General features: G+C 38.2%; 5 protein-coding genes across 9 annotated transcripts; 1 reads left to right on the forward strand and 4 right to left on the reverse strand.

The window, feature by feature from the left end:
- Positions 1 to 473: 473 nt before the first annotated feature.
- On the reverse strand, positions 474 to 1,499 carry LOC117781519. Of its 2 annotated transcripts, XM_034618288.1 has the most exons (4): positions 1,443 to 1,499; positions 1,107 to 1,381; positions 935 to 1,036; positions 474 to 740 (listed from the first exon to the last, which is right to left on the reverse strand). In XM_034618288.1, exons 2-4 carry the CDS (start codon positions 1,359 to 1,361, stop codon positions 600 to 602), a joined length of 498 nt encoding a protein of 165 aa, XP_034474179.1. In that variant the 5' UTR covers positions 1,362 to 1,381; positions 1,443 to 1,499; the 3' UTR covers positions 474 to 599. The 2 variants fall into 2 exon arrangements, with proteins under 2 accessions (XP_034474179.1, XP_034474180.1); XM_034618289.1 differs by lacking the exon at positions 1,443 to 1,499 and having other exon boundaries at positions 1,107 to 1,394.
- Positions 1,500 to 2,094: 595 nt separating this feature from the next.
- On the forward strand, positions 2,095 to 4,773 carry LOC117794531 (ATP-dependent RNA helicase DHX33). Of its 2 annotated transcripts, none has more exons than XM_034635172.1 (2): positions 2,095 to 2,221; positions 2,320 to 4,773. In XM_034635172.1, the coding sequence occupies exon 2, from the start codon at positions 2,335 to 2,337 to the stop codon at positions 4,420 to 4,422; it is 2,088 nt and encodes a 695-aa protein (XP_034491063.1). In that variant the 5' UTR covers positions 2,095 to 2,221; positions 2,320 to 2,334; the 3' UTR covers positions 4,423 to 4,773. The 2 variants fall into 2 exon arrangements, with proteins under 2 accessions (XP_034491063.1, XP_034491064.1); XM_034635173.1 differs by having other exon boundaries at positions 2,135 to 2,221; positions 2,303 to 4,773.
- Positions 4,774 to 5,085: 312 nt separating this feature from the next.
- LOC117794532 (UDP-N-acetylhexosamine pyrophosphorylase) lies at positions 5,086 to 11,055 on the reverse strand. Of its 3 annotated transcripts, none has more exons than XM_034635175.1 (3): positions 10,756 to 11,055; positions 8,360 to 8,716; positions 5,086 to 6,311 (listed from the first exon to the last, which is right to left on the reverse strand). In XM_034635175.1, exons 1-3 carry the CDS (start codon positions 10,844 to 10,846, stop codon positions 5,206 to 5,208), a joined length of 1,554 nt encoding a protein of 517 aa, XP_034491066.1. In that variant the 5' UTR covers positions 10,847 to 11,055; the 3' UTR covers positions 5,086 to 5,205. The 3 variants fall into 3 exon arrangements, with proteins under 3 accessions (XP_034491066.1, XP_034491065.1, XP_034491067.1); XM_034635174.1 differs by having other exon boundaries at positions 8,360 to 8,740; XM_034635176.1 differs by lacking the exon at positions 10,756 to 11,055 and adding an exon at positions 8,984 to 9,004 and having other exon boundaries at positions 8,360 to 8,740.
- Positions 11,056 to 11,797: 742 nt separating this feature from the next.
- LOC117779442 (transmembrane protein 115) lies at positions 11,798 to 13,934 on the reverse strand. The gene is made up of 3 exons (XM_034615643.1): positions 13,161 to 13,934; positions 12,501 to 12,857; positions 11,798 to 12,426 (listed from the first exon to the last, which is right to left on the reverse strand). The coding sequence occupies exons 1-3, from the start codon at positions 13,682 to 13,684 to the stop codon at positions 11,961 to 11,963; spliced, it is 1,347 nt and encodes a 448-aa protein (XP_034471534.1). The 5' UTR covers positions 13,685 to 13,934; the 3' UTR covers positions 11,798 to 11,960.
- Positions 13,935 to 14,745: 811 nt separating this feature from the next.
- On the reverse strand, positions 14,746 to 18,324 carry LOC117780260 (protein transport protein Sec61 subunit alpha). Its single transcript, XM_034616714.1, has 4 exons — positions 18,164 to 18,324; positions 17,887 to 17,954; positions 15,552 to 16,643; positions 14,746 to 15,485 (listed from the first exon to the last, which is right to left on the reverse strand). The coding sequence occupies exons 1-4, from the start codon at positions 18,168 to 18,170 to the stop codon at positions 15,222 to 15,224; spliced, it is 1,431 nt and encodes a 476-aa protein (XP_034472605.1). The 5' UTR covers positions 18,171 to 18,324; the 3' UTR covers positions 14,746 to 15,221.
- Between the last annotated feature and the right edge of the window lie 1,864 nt (positions 18,325 to 20,188).

Consider the following 20,188-nt stretch of genomic DNA (forward strand, 5'->3'; position numbering starts at 1 on the left):
TTATTTTTACATGAGCTACCAGTATTAACTTCATATGTAAATCACTTAAATTTTCATTGCAGTCTTAGGCTCAAACTGTGACACAGATACAAATACTAACATGTTTTTGTTTTTAATTTCCTACTAAAAAATAGTCTGGTAACACTCATTGATAAAATATATATATTGTTTAAAATGTTATCTGTTTGCTTCGATTACTTAATCCAGTTTAAGCCGCGCCGTGTTTTAAAATATTTACTCCGCGAATTGGACGAACCCAAATTATTGTGCTCTATGATTTAACTGCCTGAAACTCGAATATCACAATAAAAGAAATGAACCAATAATCATACAAAATGAGCACAGCTGCGCTTGCTTTGGAAAAATGCTTATACAGCTTATAAATTTTGCTAAAAATATAATAATAACAAAAAAATTGTCAAACGCAGCAGAAATTTGTTGCGCAGCCATGACAAAATACACAGCTTATTCACTTACGACTGTTTTGTGTGTTCCATGTTTATTACGAATTCGTTTTGCTAACATTAATATATACGTTTGAAACTTAAGAAAAGCACGGATGCGTTTGCCAGCCTCCGCTCCTCCGAGTGCTCCACAGTTTATATGGGCGACTGCTTAAAGCCACGCGCCGCGTAGTCCGAGGGCGCCGAACGATCGGAAACACGGGGAAAACCTTCGTCGCCGGGAACACAAGCTTTACGTGAGGAAATCACACGCCAGCCGCCCTTGCGTGTCCAATCCTAAAAGCAAAGAATAACATTATTTCTAAATATGTTGAAAAGATTTTGATCATGGTGAATTTATTAACAAGGTTAAGTATTTTGAACACCTGCCATGATAAACTTGCTACAAGGTGATCCAAAAGTGTAGTGAAGTCACCGTGATGAATGTTAATTATCTTGTTAATTATCTCACCATGATAGGCTTTACTTACGTTTTGATTGTATTTAAAATAGTAGGCAGCAGCGTAAATGCCCGTTAATGCAATCAACGCCTTGCCGGTCCAGTAACGTACTGTGAAGGCGCGTTGGAATCCCTTAAATGCCGCAACAAACACAAATTGAAACATTTCGTTGATTACATAATGCCGCAAATGTGGAACTCACCATCGCCGGTGTTAAAACCTTAGTAATTGTATCCAATGGTGCACGGTACATGCGCTTAATGGGATTGTTGAGTTCCAGCTCCAGGGCGGGCACTTTGCGGGCTCCGTGGTGCAGTTCCTGATCTTTCAGCCACTGTTTGCGCCAGGCACGTTCGTCGGGGGTCATGCCAATTAGACGCTCGCGTTCTCGCACCATGCGACCCGCAATGGCCATGGGCTTGACGCCTCCCGTATCTGATGCACCGCCGGCAACCATTTTCCTTGTTTATTTCCAAACTACAATTGGCAGAAAGTGTGAAAAATATGGCAAAGAAAATATGTTGTGAAAAATACGCACCGATGAAAAAACGAAAACAGCTGTTTTTAATTTGCCATTCAGCACGCAACGGTAACAAGTATTTAATCGTAGCTGGTTATCGTGAAAATCCACATTAAGTTTCCAAATGTAAACAACAAACAATATATAAACAGTTATGAAATCAATTAATTATAACACAACTATTTCATTTCGATTCTATGTAGCTTTATAATTATAGTTATATATAAGCCCATTATTGAAATTGATTACAATATGAAGCCCAAGCCTGGCAGTCCATTTTTTGTTGCACCATAATTATTAAAGCACCTTGGCAGCACTGAAACTACATTTGGAAATCAGCTGTGTCGGCTCAACACTGACGGTCAAGCTGATAAAAATAGCAAATTTAAAAATGTAAAAAAACACAAAAAAAAAATTAATACATTTGAAGAAAATTTGAAATTCTAAATTAGATAAAATTAAGGTAAACGTTTAACACAAACTTGAAGTTCGTCAGCCCTCGGGAGAGAAGTTAGGAAATTTAATTCTAAGAAAAAAGGAAAATAATTCTAACAAAAATTCTGCAAAAAATTAAAAAATTGTAGCGAACAAATAAAAAGGTACAAATGTTGCGAATACCTCTTTTCTGAAATTTACCTAATTCTTTGGGTAATGAAATCGAGCCAGATCGGTGATTTTTACTGGGTGGCAACCTTTGCAACAGTGAACGCGTGCTGTGTGTGTTTTTTTTTGTATAGACGAGCAATATTTATTTATTTACCTCGAGATAAAGTGTATTTTAGTTGGCGCATGTCCGAGTAAGTGTTTTAAATTGCAGCACAAACAGCAAGACACACTTGCACAAATAAAGGCGTGTCAACAAACAACTTACAGCTGAGTATTCGATTTCTTGTAGAACAAACTGCGCAGCATGGACTCCAAATACATGATAAACAGCAATGGGAACTCGGGATTGGCCTCGGTATTCCCAGTGAAACGTAAAATAGAGCCAATGAAAGAGCAGAATGCGATTAAGAAGCCAAATTACACACCGCCAAAGCAACAGCAATCGCCGTACAAAAACAATGTGTTGGCCAACAACAAGAGGAACAGCATTGACCAGGATCGAAAGGCGCTTCCCGTTTACAATTGCCGACAGCGCATCTTAAAGGAAGTGGAGGCGAATGACACGTTACTGATAATGGGCGAAACGGGTTCCGGCAAGACGACACAAATACCACAGTTCCTGTTGCAAGCCGGATATGCAAGCAATGGCATCATTGGGATTACCCAGCCACGTCGTGTGGCAGCCATCACGATAGCGAAGCGTGTGGCACAGGAATTGTCGAGCAACATTGGCGACACGGTCGGCTATACCGTGCGTTTCGAGGACACGACAACGGAACGCACACGGATCCGGTATTTAACGGATGGCATCCTGTTGAGGGAGGCAATTGGAGATCGTTTGCTGCGGAAATATGCGGCAATTATGCTGGATGAGGCGCACGAGCGGACGGTAAATGCGGATGTCCTGTTTGGCATTGTGAAGGAGGCGCAACAGGAGCGCAGGAAACACAAGATGCCCAAACTGAAGATAATTATTACCTCGGCCACCATGGACATTGATCATTTTGGCAGTTATTTTAATGTGAAAGGCATGTACCTGGAGGGACGCACACATCCCGTGCGTGTCATGCATGCCAAGGAGCCCCAGGATGATTATATCCACGCAGCTCTGGTCACACTCTTTGATATACATCGCCATGAGCCCATCAATCATGATGTGCTCATCTTTCTCACCGGCCAGGAGGAAATCGAAGCACTCGCCCAACAAATCCGTCAACTGGCGAGGATCAACAACTCGGGACCCTCCGATGTCCGTGTCTTCACACTGTACGCTCAGCTGGCCCAAGGCAAACAATTGGAATGCTTTCTGCCGGTGCCGGCAAATACCCGTAAAATTGTGCTGGCCACAAACATTGCCGAGACGTCAATTACCATACCGGGCATACGTTGTGTCATTGACTGTGGCTACGTCAAGGAGAAATCCTTTAATCCCAGCTCCGGTTTAGATATTTTGAAAACCGTACGCATCTCCCAGGCCCAAGCATGGCAGAGAAGTGGACGTGCTGGTCGCGATGCACCTGGAAAATGCTATCGCACATATACGAAAAACAGTATGGAGTTCTTTCGCGTCGCCGCCCAGCCAGAGATCCTACGTGCCAATCTGACATCAACGGTGTTGCAGCTACTCGCGCTGGGCATCGATTGCACCAGCTTTGATTTCATTGATCCGCCCCAGCAAGAGGGTGTCCAGGCCGCATACAAGGCATTGGAGCAGTTGGGCGCCATCAAATCCGCCACGGTGCCCAGCATTACCAGCTCGGGGCGTTTGATGGCACAGTATCCACTAGATCCCAGATATGCCAAATTGTTACTCTCAGCGCCAACATTCGGTTGTATGGAGGAAATGCTCAGCTTGGTGGCGGCTCTCTCCAGCGATAATGTATTCATTGGCCATGCCGACAAGAGCGAATTGGCCGCCTTGGCGCATGCCAAGTTCCAGTCCAAACACGGCGATCATCTGACACTGCTCAATGTCTTTACGACCTTCCAGAAGACCGAGAAGCCAAAGATCTGGTGCCACGACAACTTTCTCAACATTAGAAATCTAACTTATGCCCGCAATGTGCGAAATCAGCTGGCGGAGATTAGCTCTAGAGTTGGTCTAGTCTCCAACAGCTGTGGCGATAACTCGGATGCGGTCAAGAAATGCCTGTTGACGGGTCTATTCGATAATATTGCAATGCTGCAAAAAGAGGGACACTACTTGACTCTGAGTGGACGTGTCAAGGCCAAAATCCATCCATCCAGTGTGCTCCATGGCAAATACAAGCCACAGTGCATCCTCTTCACCGAAATGGTTAAAACCGAACACAATTTTCTACGTCAGGTGACTGAGATTAGCATAGAATGGATTGAAGAAGTTGTGCCATCCATGAAGTATATTATTAAATAATAACAAAAAATGGGAAAGGATTTAAAGAATTGAAAAGCTTTTGTTCTTATGTATATATGGAAAAGTAATATACTAATCCGACACTGCCCAGTTTCGATATAAAGCGTTTCTTCACAATAGATTGGATGCCAACAAGCTCAGATCGTTGGGGTTGATTTCTTGTTCAAATTTTGAGGAATCATACATAAGAAAGACTCAATTTCTTCTTTAACTTAAGTCAAATATTAAATATAACCGACTTTTTATATGAATTGCTCTAGTTCTTAAACATTTTTTTATGTAGCTGTGTTCGATTCTCTAGTTAAAAAAGTTACAAAGAACGAAAAATTAATAAACGAAATATGATAACCAAACGTAATTTTTGTCAGTGGTAATTTTTAAAATTAACCGGTAGAAAATTAGTCTATGGAAAGTGTACATTGTACCGATCCGTAAACCTAAAATTTTTCTTTTTTTTATTATCTGAAAAGTTCCCCTTCAAATAAACGAAAACAATTATTAAAATTGTATTTTACAACATATTAAAATATGCATATATTATATTGTATATATTTATATTCACATAACGATTGCACAAAGAATAAGAAGTAAGACGATAGACAAAACATAATTTGGGCAAAATGGTTAAAGATAAGTTGCGATTAAGTACTGAAAACTATGGAATTTTCATGCTTTTGCCTTAATTATTGTAATTGAAATTGAATCAAATCTTTTATACAGAAAACTATCCACATTCATCAGTCTATATGTACATATATATATATATGTATGTATGTAAGGGGTCTATAGATGCCCCTGCATGGAATCGCGCAGATAAACGGGACTGCTGAACGATTTGCCCTCGACCAGCTGGGCGAGATTCTCTCCGGCGTAGCTGACAAACGGTGAGATCTCACAGATGTCACCGTGCACCATGCCACCGGCATTTTCGATATATTTACGGTGCAACCGATGGAGATCGGCACGGGCTGTACTGGGGCAATCCTTGCCAGCGGAATCGGCATTCTTAAGAGCACTGAACTCCTCGTCACGTGGCACTTCCATGGCCACAAATTTTTCGGCAAACTCAAACACATCAAAGACAAACTTTTCAATCTTGATGCCATTGGGTTTGTCCGGCGTCAAACGTTTCCCGGCATTGTCCACAAACGGAATCTTCTTTTTGGCCACATGCAGCTTCAGCTCCCGCTCATAGGTCTTGCCAATCTTGTGTAGAAAGTCGGCAGTAAAGAAATGATTACATATATTGCCAGCACTGAATGTTAGACGTCCGTCCGAGTTGCGCATCTCGGCGGTCTTGGCTGAGATCTCACTGTACTCGACAACCTGGTACTTGCCATCGACCATGGCCACCACACCGACAGCCTCATTGGGTGCCGCCTTCTCCACCACCTTGGCTGCACAGTCAGCCTTCTCCTGGACACAGTAGCCAATGAATACGGGATCTGCCACCTTGATCAGAATGTTGTCAACGCTGTGCGCATGCAGATAGAGAACGCCCCGTTGCTGCATATCATCCAGAATTCCAGCGACCTGCATGGCCCGATAGATGCCGCCATTGCCATCCGGGGAACGCGACACGCGATGCTTCTCGTCCAGTATGATGCGGCCATCGTAGTCGAAGCACGGCAACGAACCCTGTTCAAACAGCAACACATTCTCCTCCTGCAGGCCAAAGTAATTGTTGGCCTCAAAGTACTTAAGTGTCGGCTGTTTTGTGTGCTCCGATGTCATTATGTACCACACAATGTGACCCCGTTTGCCGGTCAACTCCTTGGACAATTGCTCCAGCTTCAGGATGCGCTCCGCCTGAATGCGAAAGAGCGTTTTGTGAGACTGTAGGCCAACATCGTACATGCCCTTGGGTTGATCGAAGCCCAGTCGTGTGCCTGCAAAGAATGTGCAAAAATTAAAATTAAATACATAAATGAATAATTAACTTTAATATTCAAACTATTCGTTGTATATATCGATAAATTGTACTCAATATTTGATCGATTACCTATATAGTATGGTCACACTTCTTAAGTATCGTACAAACGGCAGCCACATTTGGTACATTTGTAACAAAACTGGTACATTAATTCTTTCTTGGGACATTAGAGCACTCACATATTTCTAAATGGTTACTTTATTTATTTATCTGCATATTTTTGTATATATTAAATAAACGTTAATCAAAAGTTCTGATCTCATGCAGAAATAGCCACACTTAAGGCGACTATTATCTTTGTTTGCTGTGCTCCCAGCCGGTTGACCTTAAAAACTTGTTTCTTTTACTTTGATTATGGTTTCACTTTCAATAAGCTTTGTGTTGTTTTATTTTTTTTTGTTTGCAAGTCTTGTAGCTGTTTAGCATTTAAACCTGCCATAAGGTCAGCTATACACTACCGGTTATTCGGTATTAATAATTGTCTGCCTTTTGTTTCGGTTTTTATTTCTTTTGACTGCACGAAGGAATTGTTGTTCAATATATTAAGCGGCAGTTGGCAACGCGATGCCACCTACAATTTTCACCGTTAGTCAGTTACGTTACGCGTTTGCAATACGTTATTACTTGTATCTAAACAAATGCCAAGAGACAAGTTACTTTTGGTTTTGGTTTTTCTTTCAGGCAATTACGTGATTTCGCTCGCTGCAAGGCAAAAACAATAAAACGGGAAATGTCAAATGCCGCGAGCATGTGAAAAAAATAAATAAAATCAGAGCTTGAAATCAGCAGAAACACAAAATAAAAAAGAAAGGCAACAACAAAGACTGGGAATGAGACTGGCTGGCTATAAGAATGGCTAAAATTGTTATTGCTTTACGCTGTTGCTGCTCGCTGCTTGCTGTGGCGTGTCTTGCACACTGAATTACAAATTACAAACAACTACAACAACAACAACAGCAATGACCGCTGCATGAGTGGGCAGCTGTTTGAGCGCAGCGGTGTGTGTATTTGTGAGCTTTGCATGTGTGTGTGAATTTGATGGAGCATTTTTATATCAAGCTAATTAGCTAATTTTTATATTAGCACAAACACAGATATACACACACACATGCATGCTGAATTAAAGAGACTTCCAAGTCTGCATTATTATTGTTGTTATTGTTGTCTTTGCTAATGCTGAATTTACAAACAATTTTTTTTATTACATTTTCGTTATTGCATCTCAAGGCAATTGTGAGCAGAAATAGTTAAAAATATCTCAGAAAATATCTGCAACAACACAAAAAAAGAACAGTCTCTCTGTTGTTTGTATTTATCTAACAGATGTCATGTTGTGAAGGCAAACAACAGATTTTTATCAAGCAAACTTTTGATTATATAGTATCTTTGACTATTAGGTGTCGAATGATAAAAAAAAAAGCTTGGAGGTGTCAAACAAAATCTATTATAATGAAACAAAAACTTTAATTATAATTATGGTAAAATATCTTAAAAAAAATAATTTTAACCTAAAAACGTTAAGGTCTCAATTTTATAAAAACTTATAAACAAAATGTCGAGATACTGAAACGGAAACTTTGAGAATAAAACTTTATAATTTCTTTTAATAACTTAAAAAAAAAAACATAAACTTTGAGATCGGATTCTCGGATAAGAGTTTATAACTGTCAAAAATATCTTGAAAATGTCTGTCATTAAAAAGTATAAATTTAATTTCTATTGTTTTTTTAATTTATTAAAATTCTCCTGAATATCATGAATTTATAGTATAGTATAATGTATATGTATATAATAGATAGTGATAATGAATCATGACTCATACACGCACAAAAATCGCTTTAAAAAAATAAACTTTTAAATACGTATATAATCTATAGTATCATAATCTACATAAAATTGGGGAGTGTTAATTTTCAATTTTTTAAACTTGCGACAGTTTGATAATAATTAAAAGCAATTGAATAGAATACCAATAAAAAAATTTGTCCTGAATTGGGAACTCACCTTGTCCGCCTGCCATTAGCAGCACAGCGACATGACCTTTGCTTATTTGTTGTAATCCCTCCTCCCGGTACGAGTTCAGTTTATCCTCATTGGTGCGGGCTATCGATAGGATTTGGTCATCCGGTATCGGCTGCAGACGATCATCCAATTTGATGCCATTCTCGTTCATTGAAATTGTGGCACGATCGAAATACATTTTAATCTCATCCAAATTGAGCTCGTTTATCTCACGCACCAGATCCGCGCGTTCGTCCGATGTTAGTTCTGGCCAAAACTTGAGTAAATGTTCCTGGCCCACCTGGGCAAGACGTGTGTGCAGCATCAGGTGATCTGTCATTGTTGGCATTGATTTAATTGCTGTTGCAACAGTGCGAAAGAAAGCAGCAGCAAAGAAACAGTGATAGAGAGAGAGAGAGAGAAATATAAAGAGAGTGGAGTCAGTTGCAATTAGCTGGCAAATGTTTATTTTGTTAATGAAGTAGTGTGTACTACTTTGCTGTCTCTCTTGTTGCGTTGTTTTCTTTTTTTCTCTATTTATTTATTCGTATTTGCTTAGCGCGATAAATTTGTTTGGTAATTACAAAAACGAGAAATGAAAAAAAAGAGGCTAACAGAGACACGAACCGTTCGTTGTACGTGGTTACCAATCCGCAACTGAGCGCCAATCGATCGCCCTCAACGGTTTTTCTTTCTTGCTCACAAAATGTGGAATTGTCCGTCGTTGTCGACGTCGACGTCGGCGCTGACGTTGACGTCGACGACTCTCTGTTGAATGGCAGGCGCGCATGTGTGTAAACAAGCTTGGATATTTATGCACAAGTGTGTGTGTATGTTTTTAATTGTGTGTGTGTGTGTGTGTGTGAGCTTTGACGTGTTTGCAGGCGCACAATAACATAGTTGGGCCAAGTACCTAATATAGAGCACAGATACACACTCACACATGCAGTGTATTATTTGCGATGGTAAATTAAGATTAACAAAATTAAAACACTACAAAAATACCATTTTAGTACTTTTAAATGAAATATATGTCATACTTATTTTGTTAGTGTTGATTTTCAAAGTTTAAATAAATAAAACATTTTCAAGAGACTATCAATAAATTGATATATTAAATATAATTTATTTAATTTTGTTTTTTTACTTTTTCAAATTGTAACTACTTTTAAAAATTTGAATTCATAGCGACTAGTGCAATGTTTTATAGGTAACTTTAATACTTGCAGCCCTGAAAACATTTGATAAAAAAAAAAAAATAATAATGTTGTATGCATGTACAACTGCAGCTAATTAAAAAAAGATCGCGGAAAAATAACGTAATTCGATACAATTGCCGTAATAATAATAATCAGTCAGATGAAAATACATTTTTGCATACCAAAAACAAATATAAATTAAGAAATATAATAAAATCACTTTTTTCAATGTCTTTTCATCCAAACTTTTCGAATTAATTCGAAATTCAGTTAATTGAGTATAGCTCTTGCGCAAAATAATTAAATAGTCTTATAACATCCTTAGTTCTTAAAAGAAAGACAAAATATGTATTGTAGATAGATTGAAATTCCATTTTATTAGGACTTTACCCTATAAGATTTTCTGTCGAGAATTTTTAATACTAAAATTATTTGAAATTGTTTTTAAAACTGAGTCTTAAGATTACGTTTGACCCCAGTTATTCAAAAACGGTCTATCGTATAGAGCAGCTATAAAAACAATATAGTACATAATTTGGGTGCAGTTGTATTCGTATTGCCATGGAACAAACCAGACGTTATGCCAGTGCAAAAAATAACCAAACGGCCCTGAATATTTGCAATAGTGAAAGTAAAGTAACCGTTGTGATTGTGGTTGCAACTTAACAAAGAAGCAGGAATAATTAAGGGCGGACCTAGAACTAGCCCAGTTTAATTTTCAGTTCCAGTTCCTGCTGAAAACAAGTTTCCTTAAGTGTGAAACTAGTTTGTTGACTTTAATTTGTGAGATCAAATATTATGGCATTTACGTAAGTCCATTAAAGAATTGTCAAAAACAGAGTCGAGTCAAACAGAGGCCGGTTTTGCATGTTATTTGAGTTTTGTTTTTGCCACGACGCGACGCTGACGCTAATGTCGACTGCATTACACGTAGGCAATAAACCGCAATACCTACACATGCAAACGCCAACGCACACACACACACACCCTTAAACACCAAAAACGGAACAAATACACGCAAGCAAAGCAATGTATTTGTGTGTGTGACGATAACAAGAGTTTGTTTATATGTGGTCAGGGACCCGCCCGCCAAGTACTTTTTCCGCTAAAATCGTCTTATCTTTCTCAATTTTTGTTGTGGTATATTATGAGTTATGCTTTGCTTGATTTGTGCCCATCTTATCAGAAGTTTGAACTTACCATTCCGTAGCAGGCGCTGTTGTTGTTGCGCACTGTGGTTGTTGTTGCGACCCATTTCTGATTGTAACCTACAAAGGCACCCGTTATGCATCTTCAGATTTTTACAGTGCAGCCACTTGTTTATGGCGTTTCTAAGGCAGCATCTTCTATTCACTTATGGCGCGACTGACGTTCGTCAACGTACTTTAGCTGTGTAATACTTTAAATAAGTGCCGAGCACACCAAATAAACCTAAATATACACTGAAAACACGACGGCCAACAATAAACAACCCCTTTGCGAATCCAATTAGAGTCGCATCGAATCCAACACACTAGAGGCTGCCACCTGGCAGAAAAAATTCGTTAATTTGAACGTCTGGCAATCTTAAAAACTGTTTTAGCTCATATTTCATTTAAGTGCCTTTTTCAAAAATAGTTATTTTGGTAATTTTTCTTTAATTCGAAGCTAGAATTTTAAAAAAATTTCCAGAATTTTTTTTTATAGAATTTTGTTGAATTTCGGATTTTTAATTAACAAATTGTACACATTGTAGGGATGAGCACATGCCGTGACATTTTCAAAGTATTCTTAAGTAGAAAAGCACTGTTCACGCAAAATATTCAAAATAAAAACTATTTTAAAATAAATTGCAATAAATAAATGCAGAATCTACATGAATATGCAAAGCCAGAAGACAACAATTGCAATGTATATTTTGTAAGTAGCTATAAATATTGTTTGCATAAAACAGATAAGAGACTTGTGTTAAATTAGTAAAGTAAAAGTAAAAATTCTAGTTTTGAATTATTAAGTGTGACTAAAGGAAAGTCACCAGCATTCAAATTGTTCAGTGGATATGGATAAAAGATAGCAAGATTGTTTTTGTTTTGGGCTTTTAAATATATTTACAGTAATTGTTATAAACTAAATAAAGCATTTTTTCAATACATGTAAAGACTACAACGAAATGTATGCATGTATAATTGTATGTAAGTATGCACTACAATAGGCGCTAATTTGATGGAAGGTTTTCTTGTTTAGCTTTCAAAACTGCAAGCAATTTGAAGATTACACGTATTTTATATTAAGCACAGGTAGTAGACACACAAATACGTCAAATACAGTTAAGAGCGCACTTGTTGCAGTTATACACAAATAATCCGTAGCAGATCATTTAAATATCCAAAAGAAAATATTCAATTTACGTTAAAAATAAACACATTCTAGGCGGACTCGTCGTGCAAATCAATGAGCGTGGCCGCAGCTCCTCCAGCAACAGCCTCATCTTTGGGCGGTGGCGCCGGCATCGGTATTGCAATTGTGCTCATCGTGCTGATCATTCGAGGCTCGGACCTGGCCGTTGTGATCGGCAATTGCTGTGCGGCTGCGGAGCTGCTGCTTGACTTCACAAAATCTGGTTGCGGTGCCTGCGTTGCTCCAGCTCCATGGCTATGACTGTGTCCAGAAGCATGGCTATGACTGTGTCCAGCACCTTGGCTGTGACTGTGTCCACTGTGACTATGACCAGAGCCATGATTATGACTATGATGCTTGTGCTGTGGCTGCTGCTGCTGATGATGATGATGTGGTTGCTGATGCTGTTGCTGTGGAAAGGATTTCGGCAGCTGTGCATGTCGCGTTGAGTCCGTGGCCTTAAGTCGTTCGCTAAGTGCCTTCAAAGCAATTTGTCTGTGTGTTGAACATTATACATAATTGATTAATAATTTGTAAACAACATAAACACTTCAATTACGACTACTTACCGTCTACGCTCAATGTCGTGCGGATCCACGCCCGGCATTTGCACAGACACAGATGTCAAGCTCGCCGTTGATATTGTGCGCAACGGTGTGGGCGTTTTCACCACGCCCACACGCAAACAGCAATTGTATATGGGATTCACTAGTATGCTGATAAACGGTTGTGTCACATTCGGAAAGAAGCTAACAAATGTAAAGCTCTCCGAGCTATCGCCGCGTCCATTTGGATGATGCTGATAGAAGCGCAAATAGATCCATGAGACGATAGTGCCGGAGGCAAACATGGCCGGATATGTGCCGTCCAGCATGCCGATGGCCCAGCCGATGATAGCCAAGATAAGCACTGTCAGTGGCACATTTCTAAAAATAAACAAGATGTGAATGATGTTTGGATTGCCAAAGATTTAAAACTCTTGCAAATGGTCATGTATTCAATATCCAGCTAATAAAAATACACATTTTGTGAGATTTATTAAGATATCTTAAAAAACAGAAACGGACGAAGATGGGGACATAACTATAATATAATAACTATAATGTAAATATAATAATTAATTATTATAATTATAATACCCCCCTTCTGCAAGGGTATAACAATGACAATATCTTTATTAAATCATATTAATTGCACATTTAAGCTTTAAAATTATGCTTCATACTCACCGATTGGTTAAACGTCCATAGCGAGTCTTAAAGATTAAATGATCGGGCATAATCTGACGCACGGCGACACAAATACCCGCCACATAACCGGCCAGGCCATGGATATGTACATCGAATAAAATGGTTGGATTCTTGGTGACCATATAATAGAACAAGTAATAAATGCTCGTCACCAGCGAGACGCCAAAGTTGCTCAGTGCAAAGAACTTGAACATTTCATATTGACCCCAAAGGGGCTCCAGCATTTTGCCACATAGTCCCACTGTGATCACATCCACAATCACCTCCCACCAATGCAGCTCGATGAAACAGAACGTGAACGCAGTCCATATCCAAAATTTGCCATTTGGCAAAATGTAACCAGGCGTCACACTTAACAGCAGCACTGCTGTCTCCGAGAAGGAGAGCAAATAGCCAAATGTGGTCACCAGACAGATCAACGTTATCACCGGCGACGTGTTGTGCAGCAACGCTGTCAGTTGCTGCTTCAAATACGGCACGTTTCGTGTGAGTGGAGCTGACATGGCAACTCGAACTCAAACTCAACTCTCCAGTTTTGATGATTGCCTCCGGATTATTTTTGTTTTCTCGACTTGCCGTTTCTCTCACAATTGTCACTTGCACCAGGTAATTGAAATTGTTCTTCTCGTCTGTGCGTAAATTTGCATTAGTGTGTATGCATGTGATGCGTTTTAAATTGTTTGAACAGCGTCAAATTGCTTATTTTTATTTATGATTTTTTTTTTTCATTTCACAGCTATACAAGTGCAATGTTGCCAGCTTAGCTATTTTATAGCCAGATCTGGCTATTTTCAGAATTCGTTTGCTAGAATAATTTCAATATTGCTACTAGCTGGAAATCTGGCTATTTTAAATATATATTGATTTAAGTTTTGCTATTAATATTTTTGGTAATACTGTGCAAAAGTGCCCACAATAACAAATTTGGATGCTCTCCGGACAGAAACAGCTATTTACTTCTCTAAAAAGTTGGCAGCAGTGACAAAGTGAGACCTGATTCTGCAATCGCAGAAATACCTAATGTTATTAGTGGCGATGACTGAAATCAGGTCAATAGGAGCTTTGGGCTCAGCAACAAAGCAGGTAAATGGAAAATCCTAAATAAATAAAAATTACTTAAACATTTTTGTGAAATAATTAAAACTTTTTAATTAAGCCCGGGCGAGCTAATTGTGTAATCGATAGCTTAAAGCGCAGACACGACAATGTTGCCAACTCTTGCAACGCTAAAATAAATGGCCACTTTTTTCCAGGTGGCAGCGCCTTTCAATGAACAAAAAACATAGTTTTTATTTTGAAAGTTCGCCATACAATTTGAATTTGAATATTTAGAATTTCAAGGAAATCGGCGATGCTTTGAAGGTATAACGTGTCTACGGTTCTTCGATGTCATAATTTAATTAATTTAAAACTACTAAACTGATTAAAAAAATGCAATTGCTTTCAGTTTAAAATAATTTTATTTAAAAAATTACCCCAACTGCCATTATTTTGAGTTTTTTTTTTTACCGATTTTAATAACTTTTCATCAGTTGAAAGTCAACTTAATATAAAAATACGAATGTTGAATTAAAAAATGTTATCTAATTTACGTTTTATTATGACAATTTGTATGTATGTTGCGTGATTTTAATGTTCGTTTTATGTACTCATATTATTCATGGTTTTTAATAATTTCAAGTGTAATCAATGATCTAATTTAAATTTTTACACTTGGTTAAAACAATAAATCGCATTGAAATTCAATCAATTCAGTGAAATATTGAACTTAAGCAATAAAGTCTCACATTTGAATACAAACTAAAAAAAAACTATTCAAATTAAAGTTCTTGTCGCATTTAACACAAATAATTATTTATGCCCAGCCTGCAAATCGACAAATAAACAGCCTTAAAAATTATGCGATATTGTGGAAGTTTTGGAACCGTACAAAAAACAAATTAATTTGTTTAGATGGGAGGACGCAGCGAGCAGGCATGTGAGAAGTATGATGAAGTATTGTTTGCTGTTACTGTTGTAATTCTGTTGAAAGTTGACTGCTTAGAACAGCAGCGTGCCCATGCCACCCATTTCGGATTGTTCCTTAACGAAAATCTCAAAGTACTGATAGATGATCGTCACGGCCAGCAGGATACCCGTGCCGGAGCCGATGGCACCCAGGAAATCGGCCATAACAGATAGTGCGCCAATACACAGACCACCGAATGCAGCAGCCGTTGGGATATAACGATTTAGTTCATGAATCATCGAATTCTCGCGATGTCCACGCATCACCATATGCTGTTCCTTCAGCTGCTTGGCAACCTGTAAAATAAATCATATTAGGTCAATAAGTCTACTAAATAAAGAATGTCGCTTGTAAAGACTTACATCCTTGGCTGAGCTGCCAGAGACATCGATCCATGTCTTGGAGAAGAATGCACAGGAGCCCAACATGAACACAATGTAGAGCAGCGCGTGAATTGGATCGGTCAGAATGTGACCGACACTCTCAGGCGGCGACAGGTAATAGCAGAGACCGCCAATGGGATACGAGCGGGCTGGGCCGCCGCCTCCAACATCGGCCCAAACACCTAGCAAGTTGATGAAGAAGTTACCCTGGAACTTAACGGCCAACATCTGTGAGATGACGTACAAGTTGGAAACGAGAGCAGACTGCAGAATGATGGGAATGTTGGAAGTGTAGAACAGCTTGATGGGATAGCTGCTGTACTGGCCGCGATAGCGGGCGCTCTTGATGGGCAAATCGACACGGAAACCTTGGAAGTAGATAACAACGGCAAACACCAAAATGGTGGCCAACAGGTTCATCAGATTGGGCAGATTCTGGCGATAGAATGCCTCACGCAGGGCGCGCACTTTGTCGTTGCGAGTGGCCATCAGATGGAAGAGGGCAATCACAGCGCCCTCGAACTCGGTGCCACGTCCGGTTGTCACAGTGGTGGGCGAGAACGCCTTCCACACGATCGTCTCACAAATGTTGGTCGCAATGAACAGCGAAATACCGGAGCCAAGGCCATAGCCCTTCTGGAGCAGTTCATCGAGCAGGAGAACAATTAAACCGGCAGCAAACAATTGAATGATAATCAGCAGACAAACGCCAGCGCCAATTTCCGATGGATCACCGTACATGCCAGTCATCACATAGACAATAGCCTGGCCAATTGTAATGACCATGCCGAACAGCTTCTGGGCACCATTGAACAGAGCACGATCCTTGGGCGTATCACCGACCTCAATGATCTTGGCGCCAGCCAACAGCTGCATAATCAAACCAGATGTCACAATTGGCGAAATACCCAACTCCATAAGTGTACCACGATTCGAGGCGAGAATCACACGAATCCAGTAGAAGGGATCCGCCGAGTCGGAGCTCATGATGCCGAACAAGGGAATTTGACAGCACACCAGGAAAATGAACAGCGTGATGGCAGTCCATAGTACTTTTTCTCTGAATTGGATCTGTAAAATAGAAAAAAAAAATATAAATGTAAGATTAAATCGAATAATATATAAACAAAATATTTAGAATTTAATAAACTAAAAAACATTACACAGACTTCTAATAGTAATTGTTAAATACAAAAAGTATCTTTATTATTTATTTATTTTCTTACTTTAAAAAATCTTAAGCTTCATGGAACCAATAAAAAAAAAGAAGAGATTCATTGCGCTAAACATCTTTGTACTGACTGTGCTATTTATTGTTTACATTTTGAATTAATTATTTGTAAATAATTACAATTTAAAATTTAAAATATAAATTTAACTTAAAAAAAATTTAATTAAAACAATTGTTAATTGATTTTATTATAGAAATTAATTCACCGAAATAAACAATCGACTCAATGAATGCGAATTTAGTTGTTTACATTGTAAATAAATAGAAATTTAAATAAATAAAAATTAAAAATATGAATTTAATAATTTAATTAAAGCCATGCCCTCGACAGCACAAGACTACCGCTATTCTGACCTACATGAAGTGTACGTGTGGACGTGTTTAATGTTTAAACAAAAAAAAAAAATCAAGTTTGCTTATCGTGCTCATCATATGGTCGTGTCAACAACAACCCGAAGCTGACGTCGGAAGCGTCGTGTGCTCGCTTCGTGCGGCCCGAAGTTTGACGTTTCCACGTAGTATGCGGTATGCATGTTGTTTGTCAAATTGTGTGAAAACGTAGTATGGCAACAAGTAGTCCACGAATAGTACTTGTATTTGATAAGAATAGTAGTAAAACGGACTAAACTATTGTTTTATGAATGAAACATTGGTTAAAAGGCAGCCAACGCCTTTGTAATTTAGTCTTGACATAATGTTAAACTAAAATAACTGCTTAATTACATATTTTTGAATAGTACTACATATTTAAAGTATATATAAAATTTGCAATTTTTAATGCACATTTCAGTCAATTAATAAAGTCAAGCTGTTCAGTTTTCTTTTTGTATGTATAAAACAACAACTACCCGCTTTTTTGCTGTCTACTACGAAATCACAAATTGTTTGCGTGGCGCATTCGGCTGACAAGTGAAAGCAAAACTGCGTGCGCTGGCAACACTGGCGCCTGGGAGAGCAAATACGAAACATCAAACGCACAAACGAACCACAAATTATACACATACAATCGAAATCACTACTTTTGATGATTATAGTTGTAAATAATTAGATATTTAAATGTCTAAGTCATAAACTTATACATACCTTGCGCTCGGGCTTTGCAATTTCTGGCAGTATACTGCAGAAGGGTTTGATAACTTCCAGGAATTTGACTGCAAATAATGAATGAAAACCAAAGACGTTGTTAGCTCTTTGCTCTTTTTAAAGCCTGCACTTAACACAATTAGCGGCGGCACATCAAATCTAAAATTTTTTTTGTATACGTAAGCAAATACGGGGGTGTTGCCGCCGCTGCTTATTGGTAAGATTTGCGGCGTTTTTCACATAAAACTGCACTTGAACTTGTTGGCGTTGTACTTACTTCCCATTGTGTTTGACTTATTTTATTACGATCGGCAGGTAACTAAACTTATGATTTGTATTGCTGCACTTTCTACACAAAATTTAGAAAGTTTTACTCCTCTTTTGGAATACTCCAGCGGACAAAACGACCGCTTTAAATGACGAAAACCGAATGAACGATGCAGACGAAAACGATAATAACGAAGTCAGCACGACGTGTCACCTTCACAGAGTTGTATTGAATAGCTCAGAATAAGTTTAAATGAACTACTCACCAGAGTGAACCCCAGAAAAGAGAACAACAATCAGTTTTGGGTCATTTTTTAAAAAGCATCTTTTATTACATTTTCTTTAATTTTGAAGATAGAATTGGGAAATTCGGCATGTGTTTTTGTAATTTGTTAAATTTTAAAATAAAATGGTCACGTTTAATAAGTTTAACTTTTAATTTTTTGATAAAGAATTGTTGGATTAATTCAACAAATTCACAACTTAAATTACAATGCATTTAATGTTTTTGCTAAAATTTGCAGAACATAATTCGAAATTTAAATGCAGTTAGCTTCAATTGATTAAATCACGATAACAAATGTTGCGCCTCCTTTTGTCTATTTTGCGAAACATAACACGCCACCTATGGTTTTGTTTTCAAAGTAAATGGCAACGGCCCGAATTTCCAAAATTGCATCAATTTTTTAAGTCAAATACAAATAATAATTAATAAAAATATGTAAATAATAAATATTATTTATTTTCTAATTTTTGTCAAATACAAATATTAATTAACAAAAATACGTAAATATAAAGAAAAATTAATTTTCTTGCTCAATGGGAAATTTTTGAAAAACTAACTTTTGACGAATAACAAAAGTAAATAGATATTTTATAAATAAATACATTATGTGAGGAAACAATATCTTATACATCAAAATTTTGGCAGCACTGGTTGATTAAATGTAAAATTTTATCGATTGGTGTAACGATAACCGATCAATTTCTGTGAGGAGTCATACATGTTAAATGGGCGCTGCCACTATTTGAAGCCGACATGGCAGCACTGTTTGTCGTAGAACTCTACAAAAAGCAGAGCAACCTAGCCTGTGAAAACAAATGCAAAGCAACAATACAAACACAGGCAAAATCAAATTATAAGACACAGACGTAATATATGCGTGAAAAACTAGCTGGCAACAATAATAGTTGCTTGAATTGAGCCAAATGTCAAGAAAAATCATCAAAAAAAGACGTATCAAATAAAAATTTTGTGTAAAGTGATATTTTTACTATGACTTCGGTTATATATGTGAATTCGAGCTCAGATTCGGAGGAGGAGGTAAAAGCGCTAATGACAGCGCCAACGATTAGTTGGTGTAGAAAAGTACAGTTGTATTTTTTAATAGGTTTTGTGCATTGGTGTGCGCGTATTAGTGTTGGCGTGCGTGCTTATATGTGTGCAATCGTGTTTGTGTGTGTGTATATTACAAATTGTGTGTACGAGTCTTTTTCGCGCTGCTTTTATTGTTGCTCACGCATACAGATGCACACCAACATCTCGACACGAACACACTTGTACATTCGCTGATGCCAGTGCTGCCACCTCGTGGGCAAAAATTGCTGCACTTGGAGCGAACAAATAGAAATGTTAATTATTCTAACTGAAACCAGTTGCTGTGTATGTGTAGCTGTTCTCATGTGGCATAAGTGTGTCATTTGCGACGCAATTGATAATATTTACAGATTAAACATTTGTTTACATCCCCAAGCGAAATATGTAACTCTACACTGCATTTGGCGGCGCGCTTTAAAACTCTACACAGACTGCCACTCACACAGCTACATCTGTGTTTTTGTTTGTTTTGTTTTTACATAAATGAAATTAAAAATGCAAAAACCAACAGGTCCTTTTTAAAATGTTAACGTATATTTATAGGGCCCACCTGATGCCAAAAGAGCACGTCGCGAGCAGGCAAAACTGCCCACATCGAAAGCGACAGCCTCAAAATTATTGAATATACCAAAAGCATCGACAACACAAATTCCTGCC

This window comes from Drosophila innubila (assembly GCF_004354385.1).
Source record: "Drosophila innubila isolate TH190305 chromosome 2L unlocalized genomic scaffold, UK_Dinn_1.0 4_B_2L, whole genome shotgun sequence".
Lineage (NCBI taxonomy): Eukaryota > Metazoa > Arthropoda > Insecta > Diptera > Drosophilidae > Drosophila > Drosophila innubila.

Coding starts and splice junctions, on each gene's coding strand:
- LOC117781519 (XM_034618288.1), bottom strand. CDS start 1,361: ATGGTTGCCGGCGGTGCATCAGATACGGGAGGCGTCAAGCCCATGGCC. Junction 1,037..1,106: donor AGGTTTTAACACCGGCGATG/GTGAGTTCCACA, acceptor GCGGCATTTAAG/GGATTCCAACGCGCCTTCAC. Junction 741..934: donor ATTTTAAATACAATCAAAAC/GTAAGTAAAGCC, acceptor CTTTGCTTTTAG/GATTGGACACGCAAGGGCGG.
- LOC117794531 (XM_034635172.1), top strand. CDS start 2,335: ATGGACTCCAAATACATGATAAACAGCAATGGGAACTCGGGATTGGCC.
- LOC117794532 (XM_034635174.1), bottom strand. CDS start 10,846: ATGCATAACGGGTGCCTTTGTAGGTTACAATCAGAAATGGGTCGCAAC. Junction 8,741..10,755: donor ACAGCGCCTGCTACGGAATG/GTAAGTTCAAAC, acceptor TCTTTGCTGCTG/CTTTCTTTCGCACTGTTGCA. Junction 6,312..8,359: donor GCTAATGGCAGGCGGACAAG/GTGAGTTCCCAA, acceptor CATTCTTTGCAG/GCACACGACTGGGCTTCGAT.
- LOC117779442 (XM_034615643.1), bottom strand. CDS start 13,684: ATGTCAGCTCCACTCACACGAAACGTGCCGTATTTGAAGCAGCAACTG. Junction 12,858..13,160: donor TATGGACGTTTAACCAATCG/GTGAGTATGAAG, acceptor GTTTATTTTTAG/AAATGTGCCACTGACAGTGC. Junction 12,427..12,500: donor CACGACATTGAGCGTAGACG/GTAAGTAGTCGT, acceptor TTCAACACACAG/ACAAATTGCTTTGAAGGCAC.
- LOC117780260 (XM_034616714.1), bottom strand. Junction 16,644..17,886: donor TTGCAAAGCCCGAGCGCAAG/GTATGTATAAGT, acceptor TCTATTTTACAG/ATCCAATTCAGAGAAAAAGT. Junction 15,486..15,551: donor CTGGCAGCTCAGCCAAGGAT/GTAAGTCTTTAC, acceptor TTTATTTTACAG/GTTGCCAAGCAGCTGAAGGA.